The sequence below is a fragment of the Podospora anserina genome, chromosome 2 (assembly GCF_000226545.1).
Source record: "Podospora anserina S mat+ genomic DNA chromosome 2, supercontig 2".
Lineage (NCBI taxonomy): Eukaryota > Fungi > Ascomycota > Sordariomycetes > Sordariales > Podosporaceae > Podospora > Podospora anserina.
This window is the reverse complement of record NW_001914858.1, coordinates 1,266,648-1,288,952: the sequence shown is the minus strand read 5'-3', so window position 1 is coordinate 1,288,952 and position 22,305 is coordinate 1,266,648. Positions and strand designations below refer to the sequence as shown.

At 52.1% G+C, this 22,305-nt stretch overlaps 5 protein-coding genes across 5 annotated transcripts; 1 reads left to right on the top strand and 4 right to left on the bottom strand.

Moving 5' to 3' along the window:
• Positions 1-7: 7 nt before the first annotated feature.
• On the bottom strand, positions 8-1,012 carry PODANS_2_3350 (uncharacterized protein; the record flags this gene model as incomplete). The annotated part of the gene is made up of 3 exons (XM_001911047.1): positions 8-290; positions 344-801; positions 941-1,012. 3 exons carry the CDS (start codon positions 1,010-1,012, stop codon positions 8-10), a joined length of 813 nt encoding a protein of 270 aa, XP_001911082.1.
• A 6,506-nt stretch (positions 1,013-7,518) lies between these two features.
• Positions 7,519-8,796, top strand: PODANS_2_3340 (uncharacterized protein; the record flags this gene model as incomplete). Its single annotated transcript, XM_001911046.1, has 1 exon — positions 7,519-8,796. The coding sequence occupies one exon, from the start codon at positions 7,519-7,521 to the stop codon at positions 8,794-8,796; it is 1,278 nt and encodes a 425-aa protein (XP_001911081.1).
• Positions 8,797-14,422: 5,626 nt separating this feature from the next.
• PODANS_2_3338 (uncharacterized protein) lies at positions 14,423-15,057 on the bottom strand (the record flags this gene model as incomplete). The annotated part of the gene is made up of 2 exons (XM_001911045.1): positions 14,423-14,830; positions 15,010-15,057. The coding sequence occupies 2 exons, from the start codon at positions 15,055-15,057 to the stop codon at positions 14,423-14,425; spliced, it is 456 nt and encodes a 151-aa protein (XP_001911080.1).
• Positions 15,058-16,807: 1,750 nt separating this feature from the next.
• On the bottom strand, positions 16,808-18,719 carry PODANS_2_3335 (uncharacterized protein; the record flags this gene model as incomplete). Its single annotated transcript, XM_001911044.1, has 5 exons — positions 16,808-17,788; positions 17,859-17,896; positions 17,931-18,004; positions 18,066-18,592; positions 18,651-18,719. 5 exons carry the CDS (start codon positions 18,717-18,719, stop codon positions 16,808-16,810), a joined length of 1,689 nt encoding a protein of 562 aa, XP_001911079.1.
• A 1,980-nt stretch (positions 18,720-20,699) lies between these two features.
• On the bottom strand, positions 20,700-21,919 carry PODANS_2_3332 (uncharacterized protein; the record flags this gene model as incomplete). The annotated part of the gene is made up of 2 exons (XM_001911043.1): positions 20,700-21,722; positions 21,803-21,919. 2 exons carry the CDS (start codon positions 21,917-21,919, stop codon positions 20,700-20,702), a joined length of 1,140 nt encoding a protein of 379 aa, XP_001911078.1.
• Positions 21,920-22,305: the final 386 nt, after the last annotated feature.

Below are 22,305 nucleotides of genomic sequence, written 5' to 3'. Positions count from 1 at the left end.
TTCCAATTTATTTGGCCTTGCCGCTGGCACTGCTCTTGACGCGCTTGGCGACGGGGCGGTTGATGTGGTGGGTGGGGATCCAGGCCTCATCGTAGTCCTTGTCAGCACCAGTGCTGGTGGCACCGGCCGACTCGGAGCCAGAGAGGGGCTCAACCTCAACCTTCTTAACCTTCTTGCCCTTGACGGCGGGAACGCGGCGGGTTTGGGGGAAGAGGGCCTCGATCCAGGTCTTGTAGACGAAGTAGAGGGTGGCGCCGAAGAGACCGGTGAGGAAGAGGTAGAGGAAGATGCTGGAGAAGAGTTAGTAACCATCATCGGTCAGGCTCATGTCGAAAACACATACATCTGAGGGTCGAAGATGCTGGTAGGGGGCTCAACAATGGTGGCGGGACCGGAGTGGGCGAGAACCTGGTAGACGTGACCGGACTCGGCGTGGGTAATGACCGCCATGAGGTCAAGAATGACATCCTGGGGGTTCATATCCTGAGTGAACTGGAAAGGGATCTGGTGCTTGCCACCAGGAGGAATCGAGGCCTCGACCTTGACAGCGGTCAAGTTGCGGATAATGGCGCCCCAGGCAGGAGCATCCTCGGGGAGGGGCTGGGTGGTCTTGAAAGCACCGCCGATGTAGACAACGTCAATTGGAGTCGCCTCATTGTTGGTGATCTGAATGAGGGCCTTGTTGATGCGGTTGTTGACGAGCTTCACACCAAAGATATCAGAGTCGGGGAAGGTGGTTTCGATATCGGCCTTGAGCTCTGGGGTCTCGGTGGCAGTCGAAACATTGGGCTCAGCGTCGGCCTGGAGGTTGATGCTACGTTAGCCTTTGCAAATCTCGAAGCTGCGATGCCAGTTGATAGTTTTGCGCGACGGTGAAGCTAGACGGGGAGCTCGAGCTGTCGAGGTGAGGTGGCGCGATGACGGAACCATTGGGACTTACATCGTCCTGAGCAAAGACGGTGGCGGCGCGCAGAGCGAGCAGAGCAAGAGAAGACCACTTGAAGTTGACCATTGTGTGCCGAGCTCCAGACGGGGGGTTGACGAGGTTGAGAAAGAGAAGAATGAAGAAGAAAATCCAAGTACCAAGAAGAAGCTTGGAAGCAAGCAGAGCAGAGAGTGTGACAGTCGATCACGTAAAAAAGTGATGTGTGCAATCTGGCCTTGGAGTGGCAACCCCCCCTAGCGTCACAGCTCCCAAATGCTGGTCCGAGCGCTATCAACAGGGGGGTGGCTCCCAAGATGCACCTATCGAGGCCGGCCACGATAATTCACTTGGCGGAATTCACTTTGCTGCTGGCAGCTCTGTATCTGTTGACGTAAGCTTGGGCTACAAAATGTGAGGAAATCTTATCTGTGCTGTGCTCTATCCATCCAGAGAGACTGACTTTCAGCTCATGAGCTTACATCAAAGGGCCTCAAGCAGTCTTTCTCCATGTTCAACCCTGAGTTGCAGTGGCCTAACCCTGCCCAGACATCCACCCCTTAACTGATTCCAAAGAGACGAGCTGTATTGTTCACCCTGAGAAGGCCTTTCATTAATACATATGATTCAGTCTAGGTAGATTCATCCGCTAACATGGCGTCCAAAGTGATGTCTCCAACAAGCACATTAATCAAGCACCCTTTGACTCGAACAGACCCTTCTTTTCGCAGCATGCCTTGTTTGAGCAGGCACATAGGTAAGTGATCGCTTGTATAGGAATTAGTCTAGCATTTCTAATCAAACATGGCCATGAGAAGATATATATATATAAATTAAATAATAGATAAAAAAAAATTAAAAAGTATGATATCTGGACCGAGGGGGCTTCAACTGAACTCTCTACACCGCCCGAGACCAGAGCGTAAAGGGAGCTTGCGGAACCAAGCAGGATTGCAGTTAAAGGCTCCCCCAACTTGGTTGAGCAAAAACATGAGAGTAGACGATGAGCTGAGGGATGTTGGAAGATCATGGAGATGTTGTTGCAGCAGGAAGGAAATAAACGCTGGAAAGATAGCGAATTGGAATTGCATCCAAGATATGACCATTATGACTGTTCGGTGTTCCTGTTGTTGTTTTTGTTACAGCAGCACAGTCGGACACAAACCCCCGCCGCGTCGTGACGTAACCGGCTGTTGCAATGTCCATCTCATGACGATAACTGGTCTCCAGAATCATTCGGTCATATCTGATCTGAACAACACAGCTTTCCTATGAATGATCGATCTGCAAAGTATCTGAACCTCCCCATGCTTATCGATCGATGCCAGACTGAAGACCCCGATGACTGCGGACTCGGGAAACGTGCAGCAGGCGGAGATGACATCAACTTGGAACGGGCATCAAAGCCATACGGCTGAATGTTGGGGGCCACAGCAGAGGATAAATCTCCCGGGGGGTCACGATCGAGAGAAGATAGGGGTTCATCGTGATCGAACTTTTCGACTAGAAGGCCAGGATCAAGAGGTGACAGCATCGAACGCGCGCAAACCTAGCTTTTTAGCTTCTCCCCCGTGTGCTGCCTATCGATTGAAATGATTGGGCTGAACGGTCCCCAGCTGCGTTTGGCCCTGGGTGAGCAAGCCGGGGGTTCGGTGTCCAAAAGCAAGAACTGGGAAAAAATGACCGAACAAGTGTGCGGTGACACAGCCTTGGGAAAGTGAAGAAATTGTCCTTGGACCCTGAAAAACGAAAGATCCCAACCAGGGGTCTGTCTTGGCTGATGAGCCCTGCGAAACGAAACAGAGCCTCGTCATTCAAGCGAGGAGAGGGAGGGATGGCCGACCCAGAGAGAAGGCACTCATGTGTTCGGAAGAAACAGCTGCAGCATGTCGAGGTACCAGTGAAACCAATCACACCGGGAAGCCACAGCGGAATGACGTCCACGGGACTGCTTGTCTCAACTCCAGAAACGGTCGCTAAGAAAGAGCTGGGTACTTCTTCTTCGGGTGGGACCGTGGGTTTAGGGGTCCTGGGGAGAGGTGAAGAGCTCTTCAAGGGGGGGCCACTAATGCGAACCAGCACGGCAGGGCGAGCCTGTCAACGGCTAACGATCCCAGGCCGCGGGTGAGCTTGTTCTTGATCGTGTCCCGAGATCTGGGATAGCCCCTGTCTGAAGACGGGTAGCTGCAGGCGATGGTCTTGCAGCTCCGTAAAGATGACCGGATGCTGGCGGGAGGTCGATAAGCGTCAGCTGCTTGCGACCGAGATGCATGACGTGCGCCTCAACATATCTCAAGACGTACCACCACGAGCACCCGGGGCACCATGGTTGCCGGGATGGCACTGGACCCTTTGATTTGGACGTTGAATCAACTCGCAGCGCATCGGAGCACGGTCTGAGGTTTCTAGACAGGAGAGTTGCTACTCCCCGTGACCAGAACTTGCCAAGAGCACGCTTGCTGATATGGTGAGGGCATCGACGCTTCCGACCCGATACGCATCGCCAAGCACATGTTCAAGGCATTGCCTCGACAAGCTTCCTTGAGCCGCACGCGAAGACGACACTCGAGGTATGATGCAAGGAGATCCAAAACGGGGAGAATTTTCCGATGGTCCTGTTAGCCAAGCGCTGAAACCGATGAACTAAAACGAGTGGAATCTGCGGGGGGGGAGTAAACTTGCAAAGCTGCCCCAAAAGGCTGAGCCCACAGCGTTGTGGTGTCGAAGCGGCCATGACGCCTGTTTTCCGGAAAGTTGTTTTTCTCGTACCGAGTATGATCGCAGAAGGGTTCAGCAAAGTCCGGGGATCGTGGTATTTCAAGCGTCTGTCAGTGCCAACCCTCGATAGAATTCGTGTACCGACCCCTTTCATTAGACACAAGGCAGTCGACAGAGCCACGGAAACACGGTGGAACATGTCAACGGTAAAGCTGAGACAAGGGCTCTGCGAGACAGAAAAGCCGGTCCCATGAAAGCCATGAAAACGACGGCGCCGGAACCGCGAGGCTGTTTGGACTTGATTGCCTGTGTGCATCAGTTCGATAAAGATGGCGTCGGGGATCTCGCCGAGGCATCTGATTGGTGTCCTACTAGTCCATGGGAGAAAATGGAAGGGCACTGGCTGACCGGAAAGAAGGGGGATGAGAGGCCCGAAGTTGAAAAGAAGAAAAAAGCATGAGGCATCACGTCATGTGTGTGTGGTGTTGGGGGTTCGAGTGGGACTGGGTTGAATTAAGCAAGCGTGCCATCTCCCTGAAGAGGGGGACTCGGATTTGTCAAGATGCTTGAAGGTTTCTGGCTCTCATGGCTGTCTGCAACCTCTGATCCGGAAACAAAAAAAGAAAGCAAAACAGTTTGCGAATCGCAAAAGGTCAAGATGCAAGGGTCCATGTGGTGGGTGGTGCCAAGGCACGTCGTTGCTTTTCTCCCATCAGTAGCCCACCGTGGACCTGACCAATCAGACGAGGCGATACATTCAGAACGGAATTGGGCTAAGATGCTGAGGAAAGTTGAGGGAGTTCCAGGTTGTGGTCTAGACCTCAACCACGCCCTCTGAAATGAGTCCTCTTCACCGGAGTACGCGGATCTTCACCAGAACTTGCGCAAGTGCCATGTATCTTTCAGCTGTACATGCTCTCTACAGATTCGGAGCGTCGGTAGCTGAAGCCGAAGCCGCCATTAATTGCGCACCTAATTCCCAGGATCCAGGTTCACGATCTTCCTCCTAACCCTTTGGGGTTTGGTGTGATCCGCAGGCTTGCCGACTACCCACAGTGCGAGTGCGGGCGCCGGTGACATACTTTTGTAATTATTTGTTGTCGTCTTGAAGCGTGCACAGAATCTCTCAGATGGCACCAACACTTGATGAGCATATGGGTTGTTAGGATGCTAGAGAGCCGAGGCGTGCTATTGGAAACGCGGCGTGTGTTCTTGAACCAAAAAGAGAGCGTCCCGAAGATATCAAAGTTCAAGCGGCTGCAACCCAAGTATCTGTGCGCCGGCCGCAATCGAGCCTACCTCGGAGTATCTCTCGGTGACAAAGTTGTGTTCCCCAAGAGAAGGAGAGTGCTTGGTAAAGATAAGTGTCCGAAAGACCTCGGGGGTTCGTTATGCATTTTTTGGTTTTTTGATTGACATCCATCACAGCATCAGCGGAAGCGGTTCATATTGGACAATTGGCGGTTCGTCGACCTGCATGTCGGAATTTCTCCTGGGTCGAGGGCGAAGCACGACAGATGATACTCGGCCTGCTGTCACACCGGACCACACGCTTGGAACGATGCACATGGTCTTGACAGAGCGGACGGATCAAAGGTGCACTAAAAACTCACCACACCGAGCTGTCTTATCGCTCAGAACGGACCGTCACCAATACTTGCTCTCCTCCTGCCTTTCTGCTCCAAGGCTCGAATGCTGGCGTAGCTGAAGGAAGAGGGGGGTTGCATTCGGTTGTTGACGAATTCTCCGGAGCCGCGGAGCCGCCACCTTTTCAAACTCGTCCCATCCCGTCGTTATCATGAGAAGAATGTAGGTGCACAGGACATGCTGCACAGGCCAGGTGTCACAGGCGGTATGAGGTGCTGCAACAGAATATGCGTGCTCTCCTGTAACAGTTCCATGAAGGCTGGAGAAGCTTTGACAAGCTGCCGCGCTGCGTCGTACCGCGGCCCGTACTCGGACAGGCACACATTTTGTTGGTCCCTGCAGCTACTTTCCAAAATGAAAAGATTTGGATATCAGGGAACCTCAGCAACTCGTCAACCATGGACGCTGATCATGAGGAAGAAGAAGTGTCTAGACACCTCAGCGGAAGCAACCTTGAAGGTCGCCGAAGTCAAAGTCAGTGTGGGCCGCCAAGCCATATTGCCGCGACCCCTCCCACTTGCTCCGTCCGGGGTACCGACCCACGCCGCACTGTGTACCTTCACCCCGGTCAGCTTGACATTGTTGGAGGGAAGGGATTTTGTCCGACCGTCATACTTCTTGTGTGCGAAAAGAACTGGTGATGATACAGCCAATATTGCCCCCAGCGGATATCAATCCAAAAAGGAGCCCTCCTTGCGATTTCATTTCAGATATCTTCTTGGCTGCCGGAGCGTTTCTTCCAGCCTTTCACCATTGAAATTCCTCCAAGTTACTCTTGGCCCAGGGACTTCAAATATAGGCTCGAGAGGCAGCCCCCGGCAGTAGCACCTGCCGAGTCATGACGTAGAGCTTTCCTATCCCCAGTTATTCTCTAGACTGCTCTTTCCTCATGAAATTTTCCTAACCGACATGTTGAATATGACACGAGCAACCTCGCAGAAGGAAGTTGCCAGTGGCGTGTTACTTGCATGGCTCAAGCCCAGATGGTGGATACACAGGCCAGAGACAGTGGGGTGACAAAGAGGGAACCGCTGCCACTCCCGTCTCCCGCTCTCCCACTCACAACAACAACAGCAACAACACATTTATACCACATGTCGCTTTTGCAATCGGCAAAAGAAGATGCAGCATTTGCTCAAACGAGCTAGTCTAGCCCCTCGGAGCCACAGAAGCTGAAGCAGACGCCGCCCGCTTCGCACGGAACAGGGGGGATGGGTGAGAGGGTTGCAGCGGCCCAGAGAGTCGGGCGCGCCCAGCCCTCTTTTTCCAGCCTTTCTCCAACACATCCTAGACAATCCTGGGCCATCATCGACGCCCCTGCCGGCTTCCATGCTGGATCTTGATTTGGCCGCCAGATCCCGGACCGGCAACCCCCAAGGACCCTGGATGCGCCTCATCCCAACTCTCCACCCCGCCAGACCTCTGGATGGAGTGTCCGCAACTATTGCCCACCAACGACTCGACATGCCTCGACATATCACCACCACCTAACAAAACTGCTACCCTTGGCTGCTACCCTTGGTATTCACTCAAGAGCCGACTCCCGTGCCTATACGTGAACCAATATCACACCTTGCTTACACTATCTCTCAAACAGCAGCTCTATCAGAGGTTGTAGGTACGAAGCTACCCCCCCCTGTCTAGCCTTATTCGCCCTTCTCCCACAGCTTCTCCGTCTTGTCTTTTGTGCCCCTGGCGGGTGTGCCTGGCTGCCGATGATGAAGTCCGACACGGAAAGTCGGCAGCATCGAGCCTCTCCTGTCTGATTCTCCCACTACTTCTGGTCATCAGCAGCTAATTGACCACTTCGGATGACACCATGACCAGCCTATGATACGTCTACGCGCTCTACGACAAGCCCATCGATTGCTGTAGCAGGCATCGACCCCCTCGGACCCGAAGCTGGTCATGCTGGTCCTGCCCTGTACCGCGCATGGCATACCCCCTGCCTAGAGTCGGTGTGTAGGTCGATGACAGCTTCTTGGATCCTGTTGATCATCATCATCCCCACTGATCTTACGAATCTCCCGCAGCTGTGCACCAGGTACCGTGGACCCTGTTCTCTCCCCGGGAGCTAACTAGGCTCAGCTGCAGCGGCATCCTCGCCTTGCCGTCAGGCTGTCTTGGCTTCGTCAGGGTCGCAGGCTCTTGAGCGTTGTTGTCCTGTGGGCTGCATTGCCCTCTCACGCAACACGTTTTTTTTTTCTTGCTATTTTTCCCGGGGCAGGCATATGCACGTCGTCCCAAGGTTTGGTCAAGCGCGGGCGGCTATAAAAAGGATCCCTCCCAAGCGCCCTAACGCAGTTGCCGCCCCAATTCATCATCCCCCCATCTTATCCCCAGACCTCCCCCGTGTCCCCCTGGTGGCAATCTTTCATGCTGTATCTATTTCCAGCTGTAGCGCAGTACCTCGCTTGATCAACGTTCCAACCGACCTGTACCAGGCTGTTGTTGCCGACGGTTCAGTGCAGATTCACACGCGAGCAGTGGACGCTTCCATCCTTCCAACATTCGAGAAGAGGTCTGAGAGCGAAGACGATCAACAAACCACCCGCTGCTCAGGCTGTCTCCTTTCAAGAATTGTGTTATTAGACACGTTGGACTCCTGGGTACTGAACCATCTGCTTTGCTCTCTTGGCTTTCGTGTGCAATTGTGTGTGTTGACAACCAACACTGCTGACACCAACACAGTTCTCCACTTCAGGGACTTGGAACATCGAACACCCCCCGTTCGTCCAACGAAACCAACACCGACCATGGCGATGCCTCGGCCAGGTGACAACTTCCAAGGGGAACAGGTATTTTGGTCTCCCTCCGGGCCGGCTCCAGCCTTCTATTATCCTCACAACGAGCCCTCTTCGTGCCGGTCGTCTCAGAACTTTAGTAACAGTCCTCCCGTCCAGCCCTTTGCCGACGCCCAGTTCGACATCTTCGAGTGGCATCCCTACTTCCAGTCCTGTTTGCGATACTTTCTCGACCACGCCCAGTACGAAGGTCCGATCCAGGCCCTCGCCGCCTTTGTCAACATCCAGCTGCCCTTTCAGAGATCCACAAATCCCGTCTTGTCCTCGCGGGCCAATTCCCCTTCGGGTGGTGGCCCTGGATTAGCTGCCGGGTTTGGCGCACAGGGCTCGTCGGGTCGAGCAGCCGGTGTTGGACCGGGGATGGCTGGGCCCGGGGGGGCAGGTCTGTTAGGGGGATTCCCATCCCACATCTCGCTGCTGCCGTATATCCGCCGACTGGTAGCGACCGGGTTCGACTTTCCGGCCGTGCTCCATGGGTTCTTTGGGGACGACTGGCAGAGAGGGATAGGGCAGTTCCACGAGCAGGAGAGGAGGAATTATCTGTTTGCGACAAAGAGCAACAGCTGGCTGGATGTCAAGGCGGCGTATGACATGGGGGCAGAGGAGACGATACCATTTTTGAAGCCGTTGCAAAACACGACGGAGAAGGAGATTCAGGCGGCCGAGGCGGCGTGGAGCGAGTGGTTGGCCATGCAGGATTGGTGAGTCTTTACTCTGGCTGGCAGAGGCGGGGAAGAAAGGGAAGGACAGCTGACTAACGAAATAGAAAACAGGATGGTGGGACCTAGAGGACTGACAGCGATTAACACCCCCCCACCGGGCGGACACGGACGACGAGGGAAGCCTTATATCAAGAGGGAAGAAAACTGAGAAACACAACATGAGAGAGAAGAGGGCAGGGCTGTATACCTTACTTGACGAAATTTTCTTTTTTATATGGCTGTCATTTCTTTTGGGGGTAAACCATGGCATTGTGGGCTTGGGCTTTTCGGGATGGTGGCATTTTTTGTCTTTGTGTCGGCTCGGGCATAGCAAGCGGGGTACAAAGGGGGCGGGTGGGTTACGATGATTTCTTTTCTTCTCTTTCCGTTAAGCTTTTTCGTTGATATATTGGGATGGATGGTTTTAGTTGGTTTCTTTTTGGGACGGGTTATTAGACCTTGACGAAGTTCATGAGCGGGATGTGTAGGGGAGAAGATACCAGCAGTATGGCATGGCCTTTTTGACACGAGATGATGATGATGGAGATGGGGGGAATGTGTACGAAGAGACAGCCGGATGAGTCATGAACAGATGATGATGTTGGGTAGAGGTTAATGAATGGATGATTGGTGTCTGGAGTTTTTGGGTTTGTGATTGGGAGAAGTTTATGATGAATGATAGGGCGGGGTTGGATGTGTGAATGGGGATGGGTTGTTGTTGGAGGTGGTGGTGGGTAGGTGCATGAGGGATGGCAGGGTTGTGATATGGGCTGTGTAACTGGGCTGGGGAGGGTGATATGTTGTGAAAGGTTGGAGGTAGGTGCGCGTTGGCTTGGTTTGTTGATTTGGTTCTGGGTTGAAGGGGTTAGTTAAGGGGGAGGGTTTTATGTCATGCTGTGTGGACAAGGGGGAGGGAGGGTCGGTGTTACACAGGGGTTTGGACTTTGGCTTTTATACAGTTTTCTGAATGGAAGACGTCATTGTGTAGATGGGTGAAGGCCAGGAGGTCGCGATTGTGCTGTCGCTGAAGAGTGTACCCACTGTCTGTAGGACTTGATGGTGGTTGTGGTGGTGGCGATGGTGGCGATGGTGGTGGTGGAGATGGTGGTGGTTGTTTTGGAAGAAAGAGTTGAAGATGGGAGTTCTGGTGGTGGAAGTGTTGGTGTATTTGTTTTGATAATGGCGCTGTGACTGATGGGGCGAAAATGATGGACAGGTTCTAAAGTCTGTAGACGGAAAGGAGGTAAGGTGATTTTATATTTCACGACGGGCTTTGCGGAGTAGGCAATCAGGCCCGTTGGGTTGTTCGGCGTGTGTGTGTTGGCTCCTCTATGCCTCTTTTGATGGGCAGCGTTCCGAGTTGTCGGGTCGGTGGATACGACGCTGGGGTGGGGGGTGTCTTTTCTGGGGAAGGGGTTGCCGTGGTTGGGTCTGGGTGCTTCTTTGGTAGCTGTCAAGTTAGTGAGATGTGCTGCGTCGGTGGTGGGATGGTCATTGGGATGATAGATGAGGGTTTGGGTTTGTGTCACATCAGAGAAGCTGGTAGTGAGAGAGGGGTTGTGATTGTCTTCAAAGTGAAACTATCTGCAGGTTGTTCCCATTGTTCCTTGTCCTTCGCAATCCTTTGAGCACTCCGGCAATGTAGTTTCCTCTGGTCAGCCTCCAACTCCGGCCCACCGTTCATTCCCTCATTTTCCTTAGCCCCTTGACTCAGCTCTCCAGCTTTTAATAACGTGGATAGTTGGCTCGAATTCGCGAAGAAGTTCCGGGAGATCCTTGGCATTCGCTGTGATCAAGTCCATCTTGAGCATGATCAGGCTGTTGTGATCGCGAAGGAGTCGACCTCTCTCAGCAGTTCTGAAGCGGCAAACCAGCATCACTAGTTTCAAGCAAGAGCCATCTGTATGACTCCAGATCTCTTTTCTCACGTCATGAGGATCGCTGGTGAAAACAAGCAGGTTCAGCACGCGAAGGAACCACTCCACCGCCGAGTACCTCGTCTCATATGGCGACTCTCGGGTAGCCACGTTCAGAAGCTTCTCAAAGTATCGCTTGATGCATGCTCCGATTGCCTTGGGATCGGAAAAACAAGGCTCTGAAGCACATGCGTAAACTTCGCAACGGATTTTCTCAAAGTCGTCTTGGAAACCGCCTAGATTGTTGTCCCGAAGCCTGTCAAGGTGCCGTTGGACAATGGGATGTATTGCGGGGTGGCGATCTATGGCCAGCACCAAGATCTCTCGCAACTCGGACTCCGTCATGGAAAATGGGGCTTTCTTGATAGCCTAGAATGGCCAGGAATATTCGGTTAGTCGCTTGAATACTCCGTTAGAAATGAATAGGGACTTACGCCGGGGTCAGCAGCAGTCACACCCTCATCCGCGGTCTCCGTCTTGATGTTTGCCATGGTGGTAGCTGCGAGTGCGAGGTTGAATGTGGGGTGTAGAAGAGAAAAGAGAGAAGCAATTTCCTGGGGACAAAAAGGTAGCCTAATAACCTAGTGTAGGCCCTGAGGAGCCGCTGACCACGGGTGGCAGGAGCGATGGGAGGCAGGGGCTTGAGAAAGGTGTCGACCTGGAGACTACCACTCTCACGGGCACCTCCGACCGCCTGTTCACTGATGTCCTCACTGATAACCGCAAACAGCTGGTACAAACATGGAAGTCGAAACGGTCATAGCGCTTTGACGAATGGACCGACGGCGCTTGAGAAACACTATTAGCTTCCGCTTCTCAAGACATGGAAATATAGGTAAGACGCGACGACTTACCTTGGGATAAACCACTCCCTTAACCTCCTTCGAGGCTGGGGTCGCTTTCTCGCCTGACTCGGGGGCCGTGGTCAGCATGGTGAACTGAGGGGTTGGCTGATTACGGGCGAAAAAGAGATGAGGGAGGAGAAGAGAATTTTGGCACCCACGAAAAATAACCCAGTGAAATTGTGTGGTCCAGGAGAGCCGTTTTGTGCCCAATTAAAAACGGAAGGAGCAACAAGGCAGGAGCAAAAAAAGGCAGGAGCCCATGGAAGGCGGTGAAGAGCCCTCGTTCACATCTTAATGCCCTGCTTTTCGGGCTAGTCAACGTGAACCGCAATGGGAGGGACATCCATGAATTTGTATGAAACCCCTTCGATCACGGAGGTCGCATCTTTTGGTCCTCACCCCCTTGGATGTGTTGAGCTGACGGTGAAGTGATCTATCCACCTGTGTAGAAGTGTCCCGAGTGAGCCTGTATTTAACAGCACTGTTCTTTGAAACGTAATCGAAGGGTTACACCTTGTTGCTATGTAGAGATATGCATCGTGTAGAACAACTAACATCGAGGCTGTTATATAACCTTGATCAGATCCCTTGGTCGAGCTCAGCTTGTTCCTGATGTTGAGAGACGCTTTTATTGTTCTGGGAGGGTTCTATCTACTAGGCAATGCGCCTCTCCAACACAAGGTACCGGTAATACTCATGCTTGGTTGGGGCGGGACCTAAAGCGAATTAGAATGTCCCACATCGCTTTCAATGCCCCGATTTTGAGCTCATAATGGCGAGGTGACTGCGGCTTTTGACCCAATGCTTTCAAGTGCGATGCTGATGGCGGTCCCAAGGTCTGGAGCCACTCTGACCGCCGACGAGGCAGTGTCGGCCTCCTCCAGCTTGGCCGGTTGGTACTTTGCCATGGTGATGGTGGCGAAAGTCGAAGTGCTGGGTGGGGAGAGAAGACAGAAAGAGCAAGAGAGAAAAAGCAGCAGAGAAAATTTGAGCACCCACAAAAGTAAACAAACAGTGCGAGGTCGCGGGGTCGCATCGCTTTCACAAAAGGCAGGAGCAACAGAGGGGGCAATAAATGGAAGGCGGGGAAAGAGCCTTCCCACGGCCATCGACATATCACAGACACTAAGACCAGCTTTGCAAGTATCTTGTAATACCTGTTGGTTGTTTTTGAAAGATTGCCAGTTTCTGTAATTCGATGTCAAGTAAAGCAGTCTCCTATGAGATCGGGAGATATATCGGCCCTCACTGACGATTTTATGTCGAAGCTCTGTTGAAGTCGGGATACAACACAGCTGTAAAATCCTCTCCAGTGACATTACGTATCCCCCTGCTTAGAAACTTGTGCCCTGTCCATGGTACACCACGTCAGGGCGGGAAGAACAGTCGTCGATCACTATGGCTACTGCTCAAATCGAGAGTGCCACACTCCTCGGCTGACCAAGACCGGCACACACCAAATTGCTGAACAGCACCACCATCGCCTCAAGAGCATCACACTTGCTGTGCGATGGGTCCCTCGTGACAATTTCGAATATCGAGTCGAGAAGATCCTTGACTTTCCGCCCCAATGAGCTCCGGTTGCTGTGTCACACCCCAGTCATGATCCTTATGCTTGCAGTAAACAGTCAAAATGTCGACTATTCTCTTCGTCTTGGTCATCCATTCAGTATTGACTTGCTTTTTTTTTTCTTTTTTTTTTCTAGCTCGGGTGGCTTTTTGCTGGAGGAGGTTGGCAACGAGGGGGTGCTCTGTGGCGGCTTCGATGATGGTTTCCAGCAGTGCTTGGTCTGGGAGTGAGGAAACTAGCTTTAGGATGGCGGCCTTTTGGTCGTAGGACGTCTACATGAAGGTTAGCATTCGAATGGGAAAAATGCTTCAAAGGAAATTACATCGTTATCGGTGTCATCCATCAGGTCTATGACCTCGGTCGGGTTGTGTTGAGTGCAGTCCGCCATTGTGGTTGCAGAGATGGCGTATGGAAGGCGAGGTGAAGATGTTGCGAGAAAAAGGGAATATTGTTTGCTGCTCGCGGCGTGGGTATGTATATAAACAAAGCAATAAGACCATGTCGTTGCTGTTAGGGGGCAACAGAGCCAGGGGCCGGAACATACAAGGGCTATGGTAGCAAGAAGTGGGAGGCAGTGAAAGACCAAGTCTACTGTTTGCTAGTGGATTGTTGCTCTGTTTTCTCTCCTGCAACTGTATGGGGAACTGCTGGTTTCATCAGCGAGATAGGATGAGAGCAACCATCTGAAGCACTGTTTGCCATCATCCCCATCATCCCCACTTGCTTGCAGAAAGATCACCTAGTCACGCTTTCTTGGTGAGAACATTTCACTTGGAGCAGTCCCCCAGTACTCTCCCTTTTCCACCTTCCACCAGCCGTCTTCCTCCAGTGCTATCAAGATTGTGATCCTCACCAAGTTCATTGTTAGTCATATGGCGAGTCTTCATCAGGCTTCAGGCGTCTGATGTTCATTGCTCGGATGAGTACCTAGGAAAGCACAACATGGCCGTGGCAGGCAGCAGGCAAATGTTATCCCGCGGCAATATCAACTAATCTCAAATTCTGTCGAATACCATGTTGATGACGGGCGCTTTTGCAGCGCTTCAACGAAACCAAATAACCATTCAACCCGCTCCCCACCCCCCAACCAGCAACAAAAAACCCCAGATATAAAACAACCCAAACACCAAACCCACCAAAATACAACTCCACCGAATATCCCAAGTACCAGCCTCATCATCATTCACCAACCACCCCTTCTACCTCCCCCCCTCTTACCACCCTCCTTAATCCTCCTAAACTCCCTCATCTCCGCCTCCCTCTGCTCCTTCTCAAACAAAACAACCCTCTTCCTCGCAATCATGCTCTGCCAAACCCTCCTAACCTCCCCCAAACCAACCCCACCTCCTCCTCAGCAGCCAAAACCCCCAGATCCTCCAACCAAGCCCCCCCATCCTTGAAAATCAACCAGTCCATCTGCCACAGAACCAGCCCCGAAAAAACCTTGTTCAGCGCCTCAGCACCCGTACACCCGCGCATGTGTTGGACGAGCGTGCTCGCTTCTGGATTCGCGCCCGCGCGGCACCAAACAAGCGCGCAAAAGAGCGCGGTAAGAATCTTCCGGATCGTCTCGAGAGCGGCAAAGTTCCCGTGGAGGGAGAGGCTGGAGGTGCTGGTGATCTGGGCGAGGGCCGTGTTGGCGCTCTCGAGGATGTCGGGGATGTTCTTGGCCTTTTCGGTCGGGGCTTTGGAGTCAAACTTAGTCAACTTTTCCGAGAGGGTGCTCCAGATGGGAGTGAACATGTGTAGGTGGGTGATGGTGGGGGGCCGGTTGGTGATGGTGAGGTAGGGGGTCATAAAAGGGGCGATGTGGTCCCGCAGAGGGGTTTAGCTTTTGAGATCTCATGGCGGGGGGGGAGTGGTTGATGGTTGAAGGGAAGACTTACACGGCCTATGAGGGCGAGCTCGGCGGGACTGGCCTGATACTGGTACATCTTGGCAATGCTTGATGTTAGGTATTTTCACGTTAATTGTGGGACAAAAACGGGTGAAGACAAAAAAAGTAGCTTCAAGACGAAAAGAAAACTTCCAATGTGAGAGCTGTGAAGAAGAGAAAAAGAGAGGAAGAGAGGGAGAAAAAGCCACAGGAACGAGATATATATACCAGAGAGTCTTCTCAAATGGCCCGAGCGTTTTTCTATCAAGGCAAGTGCCAAAGCCGTGTTGTTGCCTTGGACTTCAGACGAACAATGACGTATTGTCTTTATTCTCTCAAATAAGGCGGAAATTAGGTCTTCCATAAGTCTAGATAACAAGACATTTTCTTGTGCGCACGTGCCCTCTTTTTCCAGTAATTGCTATTGGGGCAAGTGCCATGGTCGTATTGTTGTCTTTGACACTTAGGGAATCACGTGGAACTATGTATTGTCTTCATAGACTTGGAAAACTTTTACGCAATCTCTTCGGTGAGTCTAACAACTTACCTTCCCACCTGCCACCTTTCGTCTGTATTTCTTTGTATTGTTGAGCAATAACAACAGCCCAGTTATTAGTAAAAGCCTGGAGTAGACCCAATGCAGAGGCAGCGTATGTGTTGTCTTCAACGGTTCAGATGGGAATATGACGTACAGATATCATGTAGCATCAACAGTATAGGGAAAGAAGCATTTTATTTTGCTCATGTGTTCGGTTTGTGGTGGTGTAGATTAGTAATAATTTCGCACTCGGAGGATAGGAGATGTTTGTTTACACCCCCTTTTTATCTCCCGGGCAACCCCCCCTTTTTGTCCCCACATCAACGTAACAAAAGACCATGCATTTCCCATACTTCAACCCTTTTAATTATGTTTATTTCAACATTCGAAGACTTCATCTAAGCTTGCAAACGTAGGCCGTAAGGAAGCAGTCAAATGGCCTAGAAGATAGCTACTGGCATGACAAGAAGCTGCCCAATAAAATAGCTAGAATAATAAGATTCGACGATCTTCAATATCTCATGGATTTAGGTCTTTTCGCACTTAACAATACAGTAATCAATATATTAGAACACCACACACACTGACTCAATTCGGATCTGATCTTTAAGTTCCATGAACTGTCTATGTACAACCGGAGCGGATCCTCGCCAGGACCAAGTGTATCAATTTCATATACAAGTGGGTTATCGAGCAAGTTGAGAGGTGATACATCAGTGTGGAGCATACTGCTGGGGTTGATATTCCATCGGATGGGATCATGAAGCCGCTTTATAGGTGGAGCATGCGAGATTTATACAGTAACGAGCTGTAGTACTAAAGGTAGTGCCGTGGAGTAGAGACAGCTTAGTTGTGCTCAGGCGTAGATTGTAAGGAGCATATGGAAAACACCAGGTAGCACGGCTTTTGGGATTATCACGGGCCTCATTATTAACGACGTGAAGGTCTAGGCTGGTTGTGTGTCCGCCTGGGAGGGGGTGAAGGGGTAGGGGGAGGTGTGGATGGGGTTTCAACTACCCTAGGAAGACACAATGGAGTTGTGACTGGTAATTCTGGCTGTGATATGTCTTGGGTATGGTGTTTCACGCATTGTGTTCAATGAACATGGAATAAAGTATTTTTTACAAGAGAACCTCATACAGTACAATGAATAGTCGTCAGCCCAGCTAGTGACCAAAGAATTTGCTGTATATCCCTTCCCTACTCTGGTCAAGCTTTCCCACGATATTTCCCTCGATCATTCCGCCAAATCTCTTCCAAAATCACCCATTCAGAGCAGAAAAGGATTCGGAGACAACAAGGCCAACATCGCTTCATGGAAGCTTTCATCCTCCTCATCGTCAAAGCCCTCGCCGTTCCCACAAGAGCAGTAATCTTCCTCATCAAGGTCGTCGCAATAACAGCAGACACATAGGCCCTCAAACATGAGCGTCTTGAGGGGGTCTCCATACTTGATGACTGCGGCATACACGCGCAGCCAGACCTCCCGGAGACCACCACGAAAGAACTCCCTTCTGTCGGGGTGGCCGACTGGCGCTTTGTCCTTCACAAGCTCCATCAGAGCTGGCACGCTGCGCTTCGTCCAAAACTCATTCGGCTCATCCGTTTCGTCCTTGACCAGCTTGTAAATCTCCCCGCCTTCAAACCAGTCCAGAATCTTCACCATGTTGAAGGCCCAAGTATTGGTTTGATCGGAACCGACATGGAAGTAAATGGCATCTCTCAGTTCATCGGGGCAGCATAGGAGATCTTGCAGAACCTTGCGACAACTCTCCAAAGCGGCTATCTTGGTGGCGAGAAGGGGCTTGTAAAGGTTCTTGAGCTCCATATAGAACTTGGTGAGTGCCTCGTCCGTGACTTCGGCCGACTCGTTGACATAGGCGTGAACACTAAACCCGTGGCGGTAGGTCTTGCGGATACGATAGCGATCGTTGAGGCCGCTGTGTACAACCCCGGCAACTCGAGCCCAGTCTTGGGCCATCGATGATTCGGCCGCAGCCTTGATCTTCCGGACGGCCCTGAGCGCAGGGATGACTGAGGCATGGGCGAGAGCTGTGGAGGTCATGATCTGCTCGAGAATAGAGGGGAAAAGGGGAGAGACCATGTTTTTGAGCTCACCCTTGGTCAACTTTGCCTTGGGGGGCTCTGTCTTGACCGGCTCGGACAAGGAGACGCTCTCGGAAGGCCCAGCCAGGTCGGGCTCGAGTGAAGGGCTCTGCGAGGATGAAGCCTCAGCCGGGGAGGGCACAGGCTCCAACAAATGTTAGCCAAGGAATGCTATCTTCTGGAAAACCAGGCAGAGATGGGCAAACAGGACTCACCGGACTCTTCTGTCGGATGGTCACCTCGTGTTCACAGCCTGCGGGATCGTGGTTGCTTGCACCCTCTCATACTTGAACTGAAAGGCATGGTCGATCTAATGACTGAAGACCTTTTTGTCCGTAATCTCGTGGAGGAGACACAGGCGCTTCATGTCTTTCATCCACTGAGTAGGTGTCTCCTGCTCGCCGCATCTGAATTTGGCACACTTGAGCTTGCATATGTCATCGCAGTTCAGATGCTTCAACACCACCATCAATTTGATGTCCCAACTCTTGAACGATGGCTGTCGGGATAGAGCGCTCAGAAGAGGCTTGGGGCAGCGGAGAATGCTCTCCAACACAGCCCGCATGCCGTCCAAGGCCGCAAATTTGGTGGCATAGAGCGAGTAGGGCGTGATCTCAGCGGTCATGTAGTTCAGAGCGGCATCGATGTCGTTGGCCAGCTTCTTGTCGTACTTTCGGACCCGTGTGGGACGATCTTCGGCTGTGGTGGGGGCAAGAAGCTCGTGATATTTTGCACCCAGGGATCTCTCAATTGTCTTGGTCATTCGGGCAAAGTCGGCAACAAGTGTTTGCTCATGGGCCCGAATTTTGACAAGTGATTGGTGCTGCTCGACGACCATATCGGCAACATCGTCAAATTTACGAGCAGCATCGACGATGACTTGCTCATAGGACTTGGGCTCCAGGCCGGAGACCAGGGGAGTGATGTCCTCTTGGGTCATCTCGGAACTCTACCAAAGGGTCAGTATCAGTGTCACTCAGGTTCAATGAGTAACAAACACGACTTACGCCCGCGTTTCTCTCAGCGGCTGCCTTCTTGAGGCGCTGCTTCTTTTTGGCAGCCTTGGACGAGGGCATCTTTGCGGTAGAGTTCTCAATGCCGGATGCGGTCGGGCCTGGTGTTGAGGGAGAGAAGATCGAGACAGCAACGGGGGTGTGGAGAAGAGAGTCGGAGAGGAAGATAGAAAGGCGGACAATGAGCGAGGCCTCTTTGAGTCGTTCCTGCCCACCGAGCAAACGGACTCAAAAGCATCGCGGGGTGTCAGGCTGCCAGCGAGATCCTATGAATAAAGGCAAGAGCAAACAAACAAAGTGGGCCATGAGGTCATCTGCCTGCAGACATCGTTCCTGCCTGCCATTTGATGATTATCTCCCGTTCGAAGAAACGGATCATCAACGGAGAAAGGGCCAGTGTCCTCCCCAAATCTTGCGATGTGAGTCAGGTACATTCTCTGGCATGATAAATCCCAGGAGGCATGGCCAAAAACTAAAGTGACAATACATCCTATTCACAACCTGGATATCGGTGGGTGGTGGAGCAATGTGGTTGGGGAAGGACAACCCATCTTGACTTTTAGAAACAAAAATATTTGTGTGCAGTTTAACAAGTGATAAATATTTGCCCGTTTCAAGGTTAGACTGTCTAGACAGGACGGGCGTCTTGGTTGGGTTTGTCGAGGAAGGGGAAAATGTTGGAGCGGGTTCCGGCGGCTTGGATGAGGAGGCACGTCGTAAAAGCAACGAGAGACACCGCTACTATGAATAGGACCTTCAAAGATGGTTGATGGGCCTTAAACGGCTTCAATGATAGTCGAGAGGGCTGTTAAGACGGTCGGGGGCGTACCTCTCATCTTTTGAAGCCTTCGTTTCACATGATAGTCTCCATATATAGGCGTAAATGTTATAAATCCCTCTGTACAACTTGGAAGAGAAGACGGAGACGGTAGGATAAGCTCACTCGAGATTTACAGCCTGAGGGCATGCTCTCAGGCCCATTCCGTTGGGCATCGGGTTTGCCCACGCCTTGCATAAACCTGGCATTGCCATTCATCCTTCCCACTCATGCACCCCATCCTCTTCCCACTCTTCCCACCACTTCAAGGGTTCCCAATACTCCCAGTCTTTCCATTCCTTCTGCTCCTTCCGCGTCTCTGTCTTGCTTCTCCCTTCAATCCTAGCGAGGTCCGTCACGAGATTCTCAATCAAGCCTTTCTCAATATCCTCATCATAGTAGTCGCAATTCCAATCCCTCCAAATATATTTTATATCATCCTTCCACGTAATGGCGATCCAGTCCGGATGGGTTTTCTTCTTACCATAGAGCCGCTCGAGTCCCTCGTCATCAAAGAATTCCAGCATGCGTATCATTTTCTTCCACCACAACCCCCTCTCAACCGCTTGAACATGATACACCGCTTCTTCGTTTTGGCCCTTTCGGTACAACGTGCTCTTGAACATCCTGCGAAAGGTCTCTATCCCATTGAATAGGATCTCGAAGTTTGGGTGGGCCTGAATCAGACTAGCGATGTCGGGATGGGCCCCGGCAGCAGTCAACAGAAGGGTGGGAAGGAGAGAATCGGGGAGGGCGGAAATCATGTCCTTGAGCTCGGCGGAGTCGAGGGTCGTCACGGTGACAGGAGAGGTCTCGCTCGTCGGGATGGTCTGACAGAGGTTGGTTTGCGACTTTTACCTGCGACATGAAATGCGACTTGGAGGTTGGTGGTGACGAGGCAGGTGCGGTAGACTGTTGTGAGCTGGCATGCTCCCTTGGGAGCTCCCCATCTTCAGTTGACCTCTTATGACAATTCATGCCTATCGTTATCTCCCCGCCAAAGACCCTCCATGGGGGGTTTCACGCGCGTACTTTCCGTTCCTAGATACCTATGAGCTACCACCGGGGCCTCCGGACGAGCCTCTCGCCAGAACATCCCTCACAGAAGTTCCCCGAGACTCTCCGAGTACCCATGTAAGATCCGCCCACCGAAAAGTCACAGCACAGATAGATACAATAAAGTGAAGAGCAACGCGCTAAACAAGACCCACAGCCTCCTACCTACCTTATGATCTCGAGTCGCTGCCCAGGTACACATTCTGGACGGTCCCGTGAAAGTGCAAGTGAACCGAGACCCGTCCAGGAGAACGGGCCTGTCGCTTTCTCGGTCCCTGCCCTGCGTCCACCCCTTCATGACTCCTCTTTCCAGTTGCCTTCCAAGCAGGCCGCGGTTCTCCTTGACCGTTCCTGGGTTCTGCTTCTCCCGCGGCAGGCTGAACGGCTGCTTCCCTGCCAGCCTGGGCCGCCACCTCTTCACGTGGCTGTGCCACGTCCATTTGCACCTGCGACCGGGACCGGGCTGGTGAACCAGCAAGCGGAACAATCTCCTCCTCATCTTCCCCATCCTCAAACACAGCGATAGCGTCGTCGACCATGCCGTCCTCGACTGTGCCGTCCTCCGTGTCAGACTGCTGGGCCGGCGCTGGATCGCTCTGGCGGGGGGAGACGAACATCTCTTCCCTATGCTCCGCCACCTCAAGCAAACCGAAAATCTCGCCAAATAGTTCACAGTTCATCACCAGGCCCACAAACAAGTCAAACTCCCACTGCCAACGGCGGCTCTTGAATATACGACGGCGTTCCGCCCACGTGCAGCAGCTGAGTACGTCACTCATCGGGTCGACCCATTGCCGGTATTCTTCCTCCGCGCTTTGACCGAGGACATATTCCCGAAGATCTTGTCCTATCAATTTATTGGATGTCACGATCCAGGACAAGACTTGTATGAGCAGGACGGCAGCGCGGTGTTTTTCGCGGTAAGAGGAGGCCGGCTGGACTGCCTTCACAATGCTTGTGTAAAATCTGGTAATTTGATCGAGTGCCGCGTCGAGAGTATAGGGCTGGACGTCATCGACTGTCTTGAGAGAGTATAGCATCTCAAAGATGGCGTCTGCCTCCTCCTGGAGTGTATCCCACTTGTCGAGTGCCTCCTCATCGAGTGTCTCCTCCTCGTGTGCCTGTGTAATAGTCCGGGGTCCCGACGGTTGGATCTCGGACTCTGATGGGCTTAGGGATCGAGAAGACAAATCCTGACGTAAACGTAAGAACAAAAAATGACCTACCCGGACCGCAACGTCGAAAATGGAGCACAGAGTGGTCGACTACTTACGAGCTGTTTGGCCTTCTTATCTCCAAGTGCCGCAGACATCTCGGTTTGTTCTGGCCTGACCTCTCGGCCCAGCTTCTTGACAAGATCCAGCCTCACGCTCGGAGCCGAAGTGGTCATGCAAAGACATGGAGACGAACAGGCTTGGATCGGTTTGGGGAACAAGTATTCTGATGGAGATGAATTTGGAAAAGAAAGAAAAAAAAACGAAAAATGGTAAGAAAGAAATTGTGTGGGAAATTTAACTAACCACCATATCACAAGCCCCTTAGCAGTGCTCCACCTATAAACTCAATATCCTCACCGGAACCGCCACGAGTCCTCAAGAAGCGCAAGCCCTCCCAGACTCTCGACCACGCTATCCAGCAACCACAACCAGATAATTACCAAAAACACCGCCCACGCCCATGCACGCGCCCACGGTTACGTCTGCGGTTACGATTGCGATTGCGATTGCGATTGCGAGGCAGCACGGTGGCGTCAACTGTTGCATACGGTTTATGCTT